Consider the following 14,000-nt stretch of genomic DNA (forward strand, 5'->3'; position numbering starts at 1 on the left):
GGGAAATATTTTCTAATGAAATTATATTTATTTCAAGTATTAGTTCAAGGGGAAAATTGTAGGTAGATACATAAGTTTTAAAGGTTACTAATCAAGTTTATATACATTTTAATGCTTTTATATTTAACCGATAAATAATTTATCAAATATTATTTTATTAAATTATTAATTATATTTTGAAAAATTAAAAATGACCAATATGTAATTGTTAAAAAAATTATATATACGTATATAAATTTTTAAATATATAAATAATAAAAACGTGTTGTATATAAAAATAAATAAATATTAGATTTTTGAAATGGAGTGAACATAAAATAATAATTATTATGATAAAATATATGTTTTTAAATATTAATATTTGTTTGTTTTAAAAAGTAATACACCCTACATACTAGAAAATTATTATGAAATGATATATATTTTTATTCAAATATATTGGCTACATTTTAAATAATAATATTGTCTATCTAGATTTTATAATAGAAATTTAACGTTTAATCTAATTGTAAGATAAATTTATGGTTAGAAGTGTTGTAGCCAAAAATAATTACATTTTCTTAGAAAAGACTTTTCTCAAAAAGCTTTTTTTAAATGGTGTTAAACAGATTGGAACGCATTTTCTGTATTTTATTCGACTAGCATTTATTTTAAAATTACAGTGTTTTAACAATCGATCAACCCTACTTGGGCAAGTGATTTATTTATTTGTTGTAGTCTTTTACAATTTAAATTTAAAACAAAGATGGTTTTTATAAGAGTTTTATAATTTGTATTTAAATTCTAGAAGAATGTAATTGTGAGTAAGTTAAATATAAGTTCAATATGTTTATTATCATTACTACTGCTTAAACAAAAGTTGAATATATTTCCTAATTAGCATGTTTTTCATGAGTTTTGTAAATAAAAATGATCTCATAAAATAAAGGGTTACAGCAACTTAAGGTATTTCGTAGTAGAAAACTTAAAAAACATGAACTTCTTGGGTTATTTGACATTTTATTTACGTAAAAAATCTTATATATTATTTAAATTACAACAGAAGAATGGCAAATAGTAAAAATGTTGTATAACTAATTATTTGAAAACTGATATAATACATATCAATGCGATTAGTATACTTATTTCAAAAATATAACGAACAACAGGCAATTATATAAAGATAATAATAAACAAAATATTGATAAACATCGGAATATTTGTTTTTGTTTATTTATAGCTATAGGAAGAAAGTACTACCGATTTTTTTTACGAGTAACATAAAAAAAGAATTATTTTGTTTCTATATCAGTTTACAAAGGTAGACATATTTATTAAACATTGAAAAAAAATATGTTTATAGTTGACATTTTAAAAATATAATTATAAAAATATGTTTCTCTATGAATATACAATGAAACACAGAAATTACGGGAAACGGGTCAACATGAACAATGTTACAAATATAAATATACTCGCATAACTATGAATTATTATGTATATGCTTACATTTCTATACAATGTCATAGTAAAAGCTCTTAAAAAAACACTCCTAACATTCTGCACACTTCACCGAGTTCCAGTTGTCAAGACGAGTTATGCAGCCGAGGTCATCGACAAGTATTTTTCCTTTGACACATTCGTCTGCACTGCTGCACTCGTAGTTATCATTATTATTACAATTGATTTACAGTATTTTCCCATATAGCAATGTATAATAATATCGAAATGCTTACTTTGTTATATTTACGTAGTAACGTGTAGATGAACGAATCAAATTTACCGAAGTACTTTAAAGTTAATTAAGATGCAAATTAGAATAATAATAACTACAATTATCATTCGAAAACGGCTGTAATTATAACCAAAATACAAATTAGATGTAAAGTGATTTGGTAGAATTACTTGAAAGAAAAAACAATTGTTTCATCTTTATTCGAATAAAAATCGATCTAACAAGGTGTTTTCGTTTCATTTGTGTAATTGTGTATATTGTCTGTATGCACGCATGTTGGTAGACTGTTATGTTTATAAAAAATATCGGACTCAAAGTTTATTTTTTGATGTTTAAAATGGTACGCTTGCACTCGTTGCAATATTTCCCACGGTATTATATAATTATATATATTTTAAAATTACTCGCATTATAGCGAAAGTTGTCGTATTATCAGTGTATAACTATTTGAGATATATATTATATTTTATTTATATGCAAAATTTTATTATGATTTATAATATTATACTGGTGTTTTAAAATAAATTTAAATATTTCTATGAGCTGAATTTGCTAGTGAAAATAATCAGTAAAGCATATAATTTTTAAATTAACTGTAATACTATTATTAATAATCTAAATTAATTTCGGAAATTACACTGGAATAAATAAGATTTTAAGAAAATCAGCAGAGGCTCACCACAGCTTTTGTTCTTTTTCCACCATTTTGTGTTTCGTTTAAAAGAATGACTATTGTAATAGATTTTGTTGCTTTAGCAAAATGTTTAATGTATGCTAAGCAGCTTAAAACTGCTTACTATTGTTAAACTAATGATTTTGGTGGTATAAATTTAATTACATTTATTATACTGTATTATAGTATAATATCAGAAGATTTATATTAACAAATTTGAAAAATATGTTCTATTAAAAAATAATATTTCATATGAATCTTGTATAAGAATTAGTTTTATTGCTATTAATTCTGTGGTACCTTTCAATGTTATCGAACTAACGGAAGTCGAATGGATCTTTTTATAATAAATATTGAAAAAGATTTGGCTTATGAAATATATAGATATGACATAGTTTATCGTTTTTCAAATAAAAATCGATATCTTATACCGAAAGAATTGATTTCTGAGTATTAATATATATTAATATATATTTTTATAATTTTTATAATTTATTTTTAGATGCATATCTATAAATACATTATTTATACATCTTCAATTTTTAAATAATTTATATTATAGTTTTATATTAAATCAAATTTTTTATAAAAAGATAAGTTTTTTCTTATTACTTTCAATATTTTTATTATTTAATTTTTTTTAATTATAATTATAATGCGTTTTCCACAGTCAAGAGTTTAGCTATTCCAAAGTGGGTACATCATTAAATATAAATACATCTTTTATAAAGACATTGAAATGTTGTAAATCAGGAAAATAAATGAGCATACTATATGGGTAATTATGCACAAAGTATAAATTATTATATTTTTGGACTGGTTAGACGTCCCCCTTCATTCTCATCAATTGGTATTTTGTGAATGAATCGACAAATTAATAAGAAAAAAGACTGCTCTGCTCTAGTAAAAAAATGAAATTACGTCACTGCACTCGTGCGCGACAAATATTTAGGATATGGATCGACATAGGAATGTTAACAATATATCGATCAATTTTTATCGATTAAGTTCTTTGATAAGTATTTACTATCGATACAATCGTTCGATGTGAAAATAATATCATAGTCTTGCATACAGAAATAATATTTCTCATTTTCAACAATAATAATTATAAGCTACAACTAAATTAAATATATTGTTTGAGTACCCTGACTTTCCTTACCTTACAATTGCTCCCTCTCCAACTCCCCCCGGAACATGACAAGCTGAAATTTTGTCTTTCCGTTTCGCGGACACTGAATCGTACTCCTATTCAGTCATATAGTCTTCGGATTTTTTTATTTTTATTTTATCGATGGTGTGTATTGATTTTTATCGATAGTACCAAAATTATAATATTTATCGTGATCGACGACGGTGTTTTTTTTGTGGTGACAATTTTAAAATCGCACCTCCGGCCGATGTAGACGTCCCCAGGAAGGGACAGACGAAAATACAAATATTTACCGGTATAGATTCCAGTGGAATATTTCATGGGCAGCATTTGCGCGTGTAGGGGTCACGTGTAAAGCGCGCGCGCCTGGAGCAGATAACGCGAAACGGTAAAATAGAATATATGACTTGGCTCACCGATGTGGGACCGCAGACCGCTGCCGTAGGGCATGTATGCGGACGACAGTTGCCCGGGGAACCGGTCCGGCAGGAACATTTCCGGCGCGGTAAAGTGTGTCTGGTCGTGGTGGAACGCGTGTACGGGCACCGCGACCAGCGTGCCCGGTTCTAGCACAGATTGGCCACCGTCAGGCACGACGTATGATTTCGTGGTCAATCGTCGCACCACGGCCACCAGCGGGTACTTCCGTAACGTTTCTGTGAACAGACATTTGATTTTTTTTTATATTTTATATATTATTTTTAATCTTTCGTTTTAATTGTTTTGTTTCCGATTCATTTACGTCTCAACAACACTACCGGGCACCAGCTAATGAATGATTATGGTATATATAAAAAAAAACAATGTTCATGAATCAAACGAAATCAACATCATGAACAAAACTATCACGATTACATGGTATTGCTATCTTTGGAAAAGTCTACACAATAAAACGCATTTTTTTTTTCGTCAAATACAAATATTAGCAAGCACAACGTTAATCATAATATCTAGTTTAAAAATAATATAAAATCATAATTAAGTATAATATTATATCATAATATCTGTATATATAAAACAGTAAGCTGATTGACTGCTATCAACGCACAGCTCAAACCATTGGACGGATTTTGCTGAAATTTGGCATACAGATAGCTATTATGATTTAGACGTGCGCTAAGAAAGGATTTTTCAAAATTTTGAATTTAAAGGGTTGAAATCGGTTTAATATTTTTTGACCAGGTTGAAAAATGACCATTGAAATCGGTTTAATATTTATTGACCAGGTTGAAAAATGACCATTGAAAATGAATCATATTAAATAAAACTATTAAAAAATTATTAAAAAACTATTAAAAACTATTTAAAAACTTAATTTTATTTTTGGTAGTAAATGACGGGTATTGCATAAATATTAAACAAAAAGATCCCGCAACAGGTGCCAAAACAAATAAGAATGTTAGTTCAAAAAATTATTATGCATATCAGTTGATGATTAGACGCGATCAGGACTAAGTTATTTTACGATGCATAAGCTTTGTCAACAATTCATGGTCGAAATATATATAAAGATAGATAGCGAACGATTTCGATACTTCGATTTCGATTCAATCAAAAAAAGCTGCGTGCAAAAGATTCTCAAAACAATTGTTAGATATTGGAGATGGGAAAGTTACTACAGATAAAACGGGATGTATAAAATTACCGAACGATTTCTGCACAATCATTTATTCGCAAGATGCTCTCATTGACCAGATATGTCCCAGTGTACACAGACAATACACAAATCATGAGTGGCTTACAGAAAGATTTGGCCGTTTTATCAGTGCAGCCGCCACCGAATACGAGTGCGCCGTGCCGCCTGGACTATTGCGAATATCATTCACCAACCAGTTGTAGTATAATTTTGTGGTAGTTGGTACTTCAGTGAGTAAATATATATATATCTAATTGTGAATGGGATTTTCGTGTTATACATCCGCGATATTTTGTTTATATTCTTAAATCGATCAAATATCAACAATATTAATTATTATTATTTCATGTTATATGTATATAAAAAGAAAAACATTGTTAATGGTATAATCTAAAAAAACGTAAGAAATTATTATTATACAGTATGTTATATTTAGTTATTTGTTGTTAATACAACTACAAATTGGCGCCCAGCAAAATTAATTGTCAATGCATACACGTATAAAGTGCGCATTACACGTGGTCTGTTGTGAATCTTAAGCAGTGGCAATAAACATTACGTAATACATTAAATTTATCGAATATTATTAATTATGGTCTTTCAAGTACACTCGCAGATTTCAAATTAACCTATGTACCTACATGCCCAGTGAATTATATATTTTCAAAAATATTCACCAAAACAAATTTTAGATATCAACTATGTTATCTTTCAATAAAATAGTATAAATGATGAAATTTATTAATTATTATTTTCTTTATTTATTTTTTTATTTTAATTTATTATTTTTATTTTCTTATTTACATTTATATTATATTACAAGCTATCTTATGATGTAGAACCATTTTTGACAATACAAAAAAACAAGTAGTTTATTTATTTTTATTTATGATCAGTATATTAGGTATACAAAATAATTAAAATCGGTAGATCGCACGTAAAAGTGGTGGCCACAAAAATTACAGACTATAATTATCATATGATTATAAGCGTTCTAGAATAAAATTTTAAAATGCATTGAAGTCTTACTCTAATAATAACATAATTAACAGTAGGAGGAGGTGCAAAATAATACCTGCCACTTGAAGTACTATCTCACGGTGTTCCCAACGGTAGGGTTTATTGCCAATTTCAAAAAAAAAAATGAGGTATAGAAATGCCAAGATCCTTAGGAAGTCCTCGGGGATTCTAAAGAAAGTATGCAATTTGTCTAGAGCCGGTCAAAGGCAACTGCTTTTATTTTTTCTTCTATATGAATTCAGTCTTGTAAATCATAAATTAAATTTTAATTTTACTTAGGAACATAAAGTTCTTGAAAAGTCCTTATTATTTTAAATAACACTTTCTAGATAGGTTTGTAATATATATATATATAAATACATATCAACAATTTAGGAATATTAAGATTTTATATGTTATGTATGTATGCCAGATTATATTATACAATAGAATTATACTGGTAAAAGTATTACGAATTTAATATGAATAAGAAAATTCACACTGTTATTTTCCTTCTGCTATTAATAATCATAATAAACTAACAGTTTTATTGTAATTATTTATGACAATACTACAGCATTGTTTCGCTGATATGTATTGTCTTTCATTGAAAACGTTTTTAATAATAATAGTTTTCTGAATTAGCTTAACTAAATCTATTTAAACCACTATAGTAAAAGCTAGTAACCTAAGACTTGGAACGTAATAACTTTTTTTTCTCTAGATAAGTACCTTACGTGTTCGTTTTTATACACTTTACATTTGGTGAGCATACGTTTACAATGTTGCTATAATAAAATAAAAGTATAATTTATGTCATACTATAACCATGTATTACATCGCAATGTCTATGTGAAAATATCACATTCGTTCGATAATGGATACGTTATAGTACAATACACATTATCAGGCAAAGGTAGGTAGATACTTTTATTACATATAGATGTATGCGTATTATGTGAATTCATGAACGATTCATTTAACTTTAGAAATCCAACAAGCTCTGAGTAACTCCGTTCAAATGAAATGACAAACGTTTTCGTCAAACATATAAACATATACAAATATATTTACTATGGATAAGCACAGTTACATCGATTTTATTATAGGAACTTCAAACGTAGATAAAAAAAAAAAAAGACCTCATACATACCGACCGTTATTTGACGACGAATTCGGTCGTTTTATTAATCGGTCGATTGCAAATGGTGATAAAAGTTATAAAAACCGTTCTTGCCAAGACTAAAAACGCGACTATAAGTTAACATATAAAAATATATAAAAACCGTATTATTGTTGGAGTGTCTAATATCATTATTATAACAATGGCAATCGAGTATGCTTTTTAAATTGACTTCTACTTAGTTACATCTAGTGAGATTGGTATGCAGTGGGTACCTAGTGATTGTACCTGGAGTATCGTAAATTATATTCGCGTGCGAAGAAAACGCGAGCGTGTTTAATTATACGCTCTTATATTAGACGGTTAGGATTATTAACTTACGTTCCTATAAGGTTTTTTAACTAAACGGTTTGTCGATAATTATTTAATAATATTGTTTTAAATTTATATCAATGTTTGGAGTTAAATAGTCAAAGTAAATAAAATAAATAGTATACAATATTTAATGGCTAAAATTTCATCATATACGGGTAAACAGTAAATATTACATTGTTCACACTGTATTTTAATTTAAAATTGATATGTTTACAAATATTTTATTTGTATTATTATTTTGTTTTTATTTCATAACATAATAATATATTTTCATACATATTTTATAGCTATATAACTTTAAAATTAAAATTTAACCAACTTATCTTGGATCACACAATCGTTCATTAAATGATAACGTTTAATAAAATTTCTTTCAGAATCAACATAATCAGTAGTGACCTATGATCGAACCATTAAATCAATAAAAATCTTTGTTTAACTGTGTTATATATTTAATTAAATGTTATTGTGCTTAATATTTACTATTATTAATGTTAGTTTGTAATTGTACATAATTTTATGTTTTACAAGATAAAAAGAACATAAAAAAAAAAAAATAAATAAATAAATTAAAAAAAAATTAAAAAAAATAAAAAAATATAATAATAGCAATATAAAAAGAATATTACTATTACCATATATTTTTTTTAAGTATAAATTTTGAATTAAATTGTAATCATAACTTATATTTATGATCCTAAATAGTATTTTACTTAGCTTTCAATAGAACTGGGAAAAATAATTGTGTGATATAAGATAACCCTATCGTAGAAAAATTTGGAAGTTAGAATTTATATTAAATTTGTATTTTTATTATTCAATAATTTTCATTCAAATAATAATAATTAAAAAAAAAAAAAAAAAATTAAAAGCTAAACCTTAATATAAATATTATTAAGATGATGATTTATTGTATTCGTGTTAACATGTACATTACTTATATAGAACTTAATTATCTTTTTAAGCTTGAAGTTGACTCACTTAAAAATCATTAACAATAATATTATTTTAAGAATTTATTTAAATATTAGACGGTTAATAATTTATGAATTTGTGTGACAATTATAATAATAATGTTGTTCAAGAATACAATATGATTGAAATTCATAAATTAGACTGTTTATTTTTTTTTAAAGTAGTTTACACAGCTCAAATAAATAAACAAAATTTTGTAGCAAATGTTAATATATTTATTCGTGTACTCATGAATTATACAAATTATATTTTAATTTACACAAGAATAATTCTTATAAGACTTATCAATATTATTTTCTTGCAATTGCATTTTGTTTTAACTATATGATTTTTCTTGAATTTGTTAACATAAAGATTTTGTAATCTCCATAGAAAATTTATAGTTAAATGTAGTGATTTTTATAATCAATATTTTTTTAATTTTTATGAGTTATTTATATAGATTTTAGCTGTCGAGTATGATATTATTTAGTGTAGATAGTTTATCACAATAATCAATGATGTGATATGGCACATAATAATAATAATAATAATAATAATAATAATAATTACTTAATAGATGTACATAAACCTTGGGAAAGTAATACAAGACCATATAAAATAACGGTTGAAAAATATAAATTTATTAATTAAATTTATCTATTTTAAATTTATCTATATGAGAAAGATAATTAAAAATTTGAGAGAAAACTTGTTTATTTAGTAATGACAGTTTTTAGTTTTAGCAATGTTATGAGTTTAACATTTTCTGAATTTATTAAATTTAATTATAATTTTCATAAGGTTCAGCAGTTAATACATGTTTCAAAATACAATATTACTATTAAAATCAGTATACAATATAAACATATTAATTTTATAGAGTCGCAAGATTAGTGTTATCGATTTTGGCTATAAAAAGATTCCTCATCTCAAACTTCTTATTTTTAATTAATTAAATCGTAATTTAAAGCAATCTATATAACATCAAAAATATAAAAATATGTAACGACAAAAACATAATGTACAAAACATTTTAAACCATATTTGATATTTGTAATGAAAAATCAATATTTTTTTAATTTTATTTTGGTCATAATGTTTATTTAATACTAAGTCACCATTAAAAAAATAAAATAAATAAATAAATAAAAAAATATCTAATTATATTATCAACATAAAAATGGTAAGACATTTTAATTAATTTAATAAAATAATTAAACGGTGTATACTAGTTGCGGTCAAAATCAAAAATTACGTACTAGTTGCGGTCACCCAACAAAAAGGTTACATACTAGTTGCAGCCACTCAAAATATATATCTAGTATATATAGTATATACCATGCTATTTTATTTACAAAAAATTTTCGACATTTTCTTTTCCATTTTATAAACAGACTTAGGACTGTCTACACTATTTTTATTGTGTATGTTTGAAATCACAGTAGAAATTGTGTGTGTAGTAAATATGAGATGAATCTTATATTTTGAAAAAAAAAATTAATATAACTAACCTGGAAAGTGTGTAAATAATTTAATACTAAGTATGACATTTTTTGAATATATAATAGACGTAGATATATATATATATATATATGTTTGGAATGAGAACTTTTAGGTACTATTCTGATCTGTACTCCGGCTAAAATAATAATTCAACGGCCCAAAACAAATATTTTAAAATAATTTATTAAACATTAAATTCAATGGATTTAATTGGTAAATTAATTAATCAGTTGGTCATTGAGTTACAGGGGTGTTGTCAAGTGTGAGAGAATGCCCCCCTCCTTATAGGTCGTGTTTACGTGTATGTACTATACTAGTATTTTACTATTTGGTATTGAAGTATTTTAAAATATTACAAACTAAATGATGAAAAATTACATTAATGTTGTTTATTTTTGGTACCTACATAAGTGTATTACTTCTACCGTGATTACCACTATATTTTTCATGGTTATTATGAACGTTGAGGTGACTTTCGTCAAACATTATCATTTTATAATCAATATAGTTTTATACCGTATTATGTCATGGTGATGCTACCGCAGATTTGATTGTTACTATAAATTATATTTTAATAAAAACTGTTAAATTTTTTTTAAAATGGTGGAATATATTTATTAACTTAGTGGGAGAGAAAATGGGAAAAAAGTGAACTCTCAAATCTTCTCTTAACCTGTCCAAAAATGTGTTTAACCTCACCCATATTAAAATCCTGAATAGGCTATTATTGAATTATCTTTAAATACCATAAACTAAAAAAATAAAATCTTGAATTCTTAATCGCACTGTTTTCAATAACATCGTAATAAACATAAATTAACTGAATACTTAATAAAATATCTAAGTATCATAATATAAAATATAAAAACTGTAAATATGATAAGCTCTTTAAGTCATAACTATATACAATTTCAAATTATTTTTATATGGGTGAGTTTTTAACAACTGCACACGTATTATAATAGGCTAAAACGATAATAGCACCAATTTCTTGTTCTAATAAAAATGTATGTTTTTAATTTAAATTTACATTTATAAATATTAAATTATATATAAAAATTTACAACCAATAAAAAAATTATAGTTTTTAACGCATTTGTTATTCTAAATTGTTTGTATTATTTTAGTCTTTACATTTTTTTCCTCAACTTATTATATAATTAAAAGAAATTATAAATTATTATTATAAAAATAATTATTTTATAAAAATAAAACAATATCTCACTTATACGTAATATTTCTCTGGTTATTAATTTTTCCTCTTTTCGTATAAATATCTCTCGTCTGTTCACTTTCATATACGCACCTTTTGAATATAAATTTAATCATCAAACTTAGCGATTTTCTCATATATATATATATATATTTATATTAATATTTGAGTTATATTGGCAATTACAAATCTGTATGACATGTATATGCATATTCGCTATGGCATATATATTCTTTTACATATATACGAACACAGTATTCTGTTGAAGTCATCCAGTATGGTTGGTTTCATTACATCAAAGTTTCCATGTCCGATGAAGGTTGACAAATCAAGAGCGTAGAGTATTCGAATGTAATCTGAGAAAATGTTTAACAACGTTTGTGTGCAGAGAACTTTATAATAATATATTTCGTCTACAGTAAGATAAACTGTTTTCGTCTTCATAATGGCGAATAATTAACGATATCCATTTGGGATCAACACGCCAAACGTCACCAGCGGTGTTTACTATCTGACAAAAACGAGTTTACTATTAACCCTTTATGCAATTATAATGAGCTTTAGATTCGAATAAACTTTTTTTTTTTACCCCTTAAAAATATTAATTAAAGTCACAAAAATTATTTCGATGATAGCCTTTACACCATCAACCTAAAAGTATTAAAAATATAATCGACATTTATTAATAGAGATAAAAGCATTCTTTTTTTTTACTTCATATTTATTTTAAATGAAAAATATTATGTATATTTTGGAAATTTAATTTGAAATTAAAATAATCCTAATTAATTTTTATATCTATAATTTATTTATTTTCCATAAAAATTGAAAATTTTGATGTTTTTGTTTTATATAGGTATACATATTTTAATTATAAAACATACTCATTTTTAAGGAAAATAAATGCTATAAAAAGGTTCAATGTATACAAGTCATAATAAATATTTTTAAACCAATATATACAATTTTAATTTATTACATATAAACTCCTTAATTTAAAAATGTTTCATTGGCATTTAAATAATTTGTAAAAAATGATTAAGTAGGTATTAAGAAAAATTGATTGTAAATTTTAAAAATATTAGGTAAAGATCGGATTTTTTTTTTTTAAGACGATATCATTTTTAGAATAAATTTATATTACTTGCACTTCATGCTATATATAATATTATGGTAATAAATACAATTATTTTGTTGTTTTTTAACAGACGAATACTATCTTATGAAATTTACCACTTATAATGTCATGAAAATAATTTTAAAATATTATTCTTTCATGTAAGTTATATCTTATACAACAAATTAAAATTTCTGCGTGAAAACATTTTCAAGTAATAATTAACTTTATCCAACTTTTTATATAGAATATTTTCATAGATAATAAATTCAACACAGAATGGTATATTTAAATAAAATAAGTCATTTTATATTGCGATACTTGTCCTTTTCTTCTCTTAATGTAGTCTCACAACTGTAAAAGTTTTGGATGCCATTGTTACCGACCTCAAATAATCAAGATTTTGGGCCCTTTCTTCTTAATTCGTAACTTCTAGTTTCTCCAGATCACGATACACTTCATCCATCCATCTATTATTAGTTTGCCTCTGGGTCTTTTTTTGTTGGATTGTATTAGGTCGATGCTCTAACTTCATTTGACATTTATTTTAACGGCATAAAATTTACTTATAATTTAATTTTTAATTTTTGAAATTTAAATTTACATACTTGTTGGATCTTAGATTATTTGTATGAAGTCATGTAATTATATAATTACTATTATTTACCATTAAGTTTATTTTTCCATTTCTTAATATTTATTATTATGTTGGTAATTTTAAATTTTTGGCACAATTTCTTTTAAAATTATATTATTCGTCTTAGAACTGGTGATACCAAGATCTTCATTTTTTTAATATTTTATCCATTCTCATTATATTAATTTTTATAATACTTTTTAACATCATGGTTTTTTATAATTTTAAATTTGTATTTCGTTTATTTGTTTAAAATAATTTACTTTGAAATTATTTCTTTTTTATTGTGTTAGACAAAATGAGTAGAAAATCTAATAATTTTTTAACATTTATTTTAAATAATTTATTATTATTAGGAAATTTGAAATTTGATTAATTTTAAATAAATTATTTTGAATTTAATACTTTTTTTTTTAAATTATTTATTTTACTATAAAACTCACTACAAGTTAACATTTTAAAATAAAATAAATTGAAATGGAATACACATTAATTTTGTAATATTTTATTACTTGAGTACGGATTTCAATGCAATAAAAAACTAAAGAAAATCACTAAAAAAAAAAAAAAAAAATAATAATAATATTATGTGAATGAATAAACGTTGTTACAACAGAACCTAAACTGCTAAACTGTAATTTTGAGTAGATAATTTCTGGAGAAAGATTATTATGTTTATTGTCGTTTGAAGATAAATTAATTTACTCTTTAATCTTTGGTATGTGATAAATAGAACATATGGGTAAAGGCTGTTAAGAAATTATTGAACAAGATTTGTAATACATTATATAATATAAAAATAAATATTTACATTTAAAATACGTTTATTTAGAACTAATTTTGAAAAAATGTAACTAAAAAAAAAAAAGTATCCAAAGTACCCAAAAAAGCATTAATAAA

General features: G+C 24.6%; 2 protein-coding genes across 3 annotated transcripts in view; one reads left to right on the top strand and one right to left on the bottom strand.

Annotated features, from left to right (window-relative positions):
* Positions 1-14,000, top strand: part of LOC112685088 (protein amalgam-like) — a 306,794-nt gene that overhangs the window by 70,829 nt on the left and 221,965 nt on the right. The window lies entirely within an intron of this gene.
* Positions 1-14,000, bottom strand: part of LOC112685087 (cytochrome P450 6a8-like) — a 49,179-nt gene that overhangs the window by 4,230 nt on the left and 30,949 nt on the right. For both annotated transcript variants that reach the window (XM_025556859.1, XM_025556860.1), the window contains exon 4: positions 3,957-4,196. In XM_025556859.1, coding sequence (XP_025412644.1) covers positions 3,957-4,196 — 240 coding nt within the window. The remainder of the gene's footprint in view (positions 1-3,956; positions 4,197-14,000) is intronic.

Source organism: Sipha flava, unplaced genomic scaffold, assembly GCF_003268045.1.
Source record: "Sipha flava isolate LNK unplaced genomic scaffold, YSA_version1 265_pilon_pilon, whole genome shotgun sequence".
NCBI lineage: Eukaryota > Metazoa > Arthropoda > Insecta > Hemiptera > Aphididae > Sipha > Sipha flava.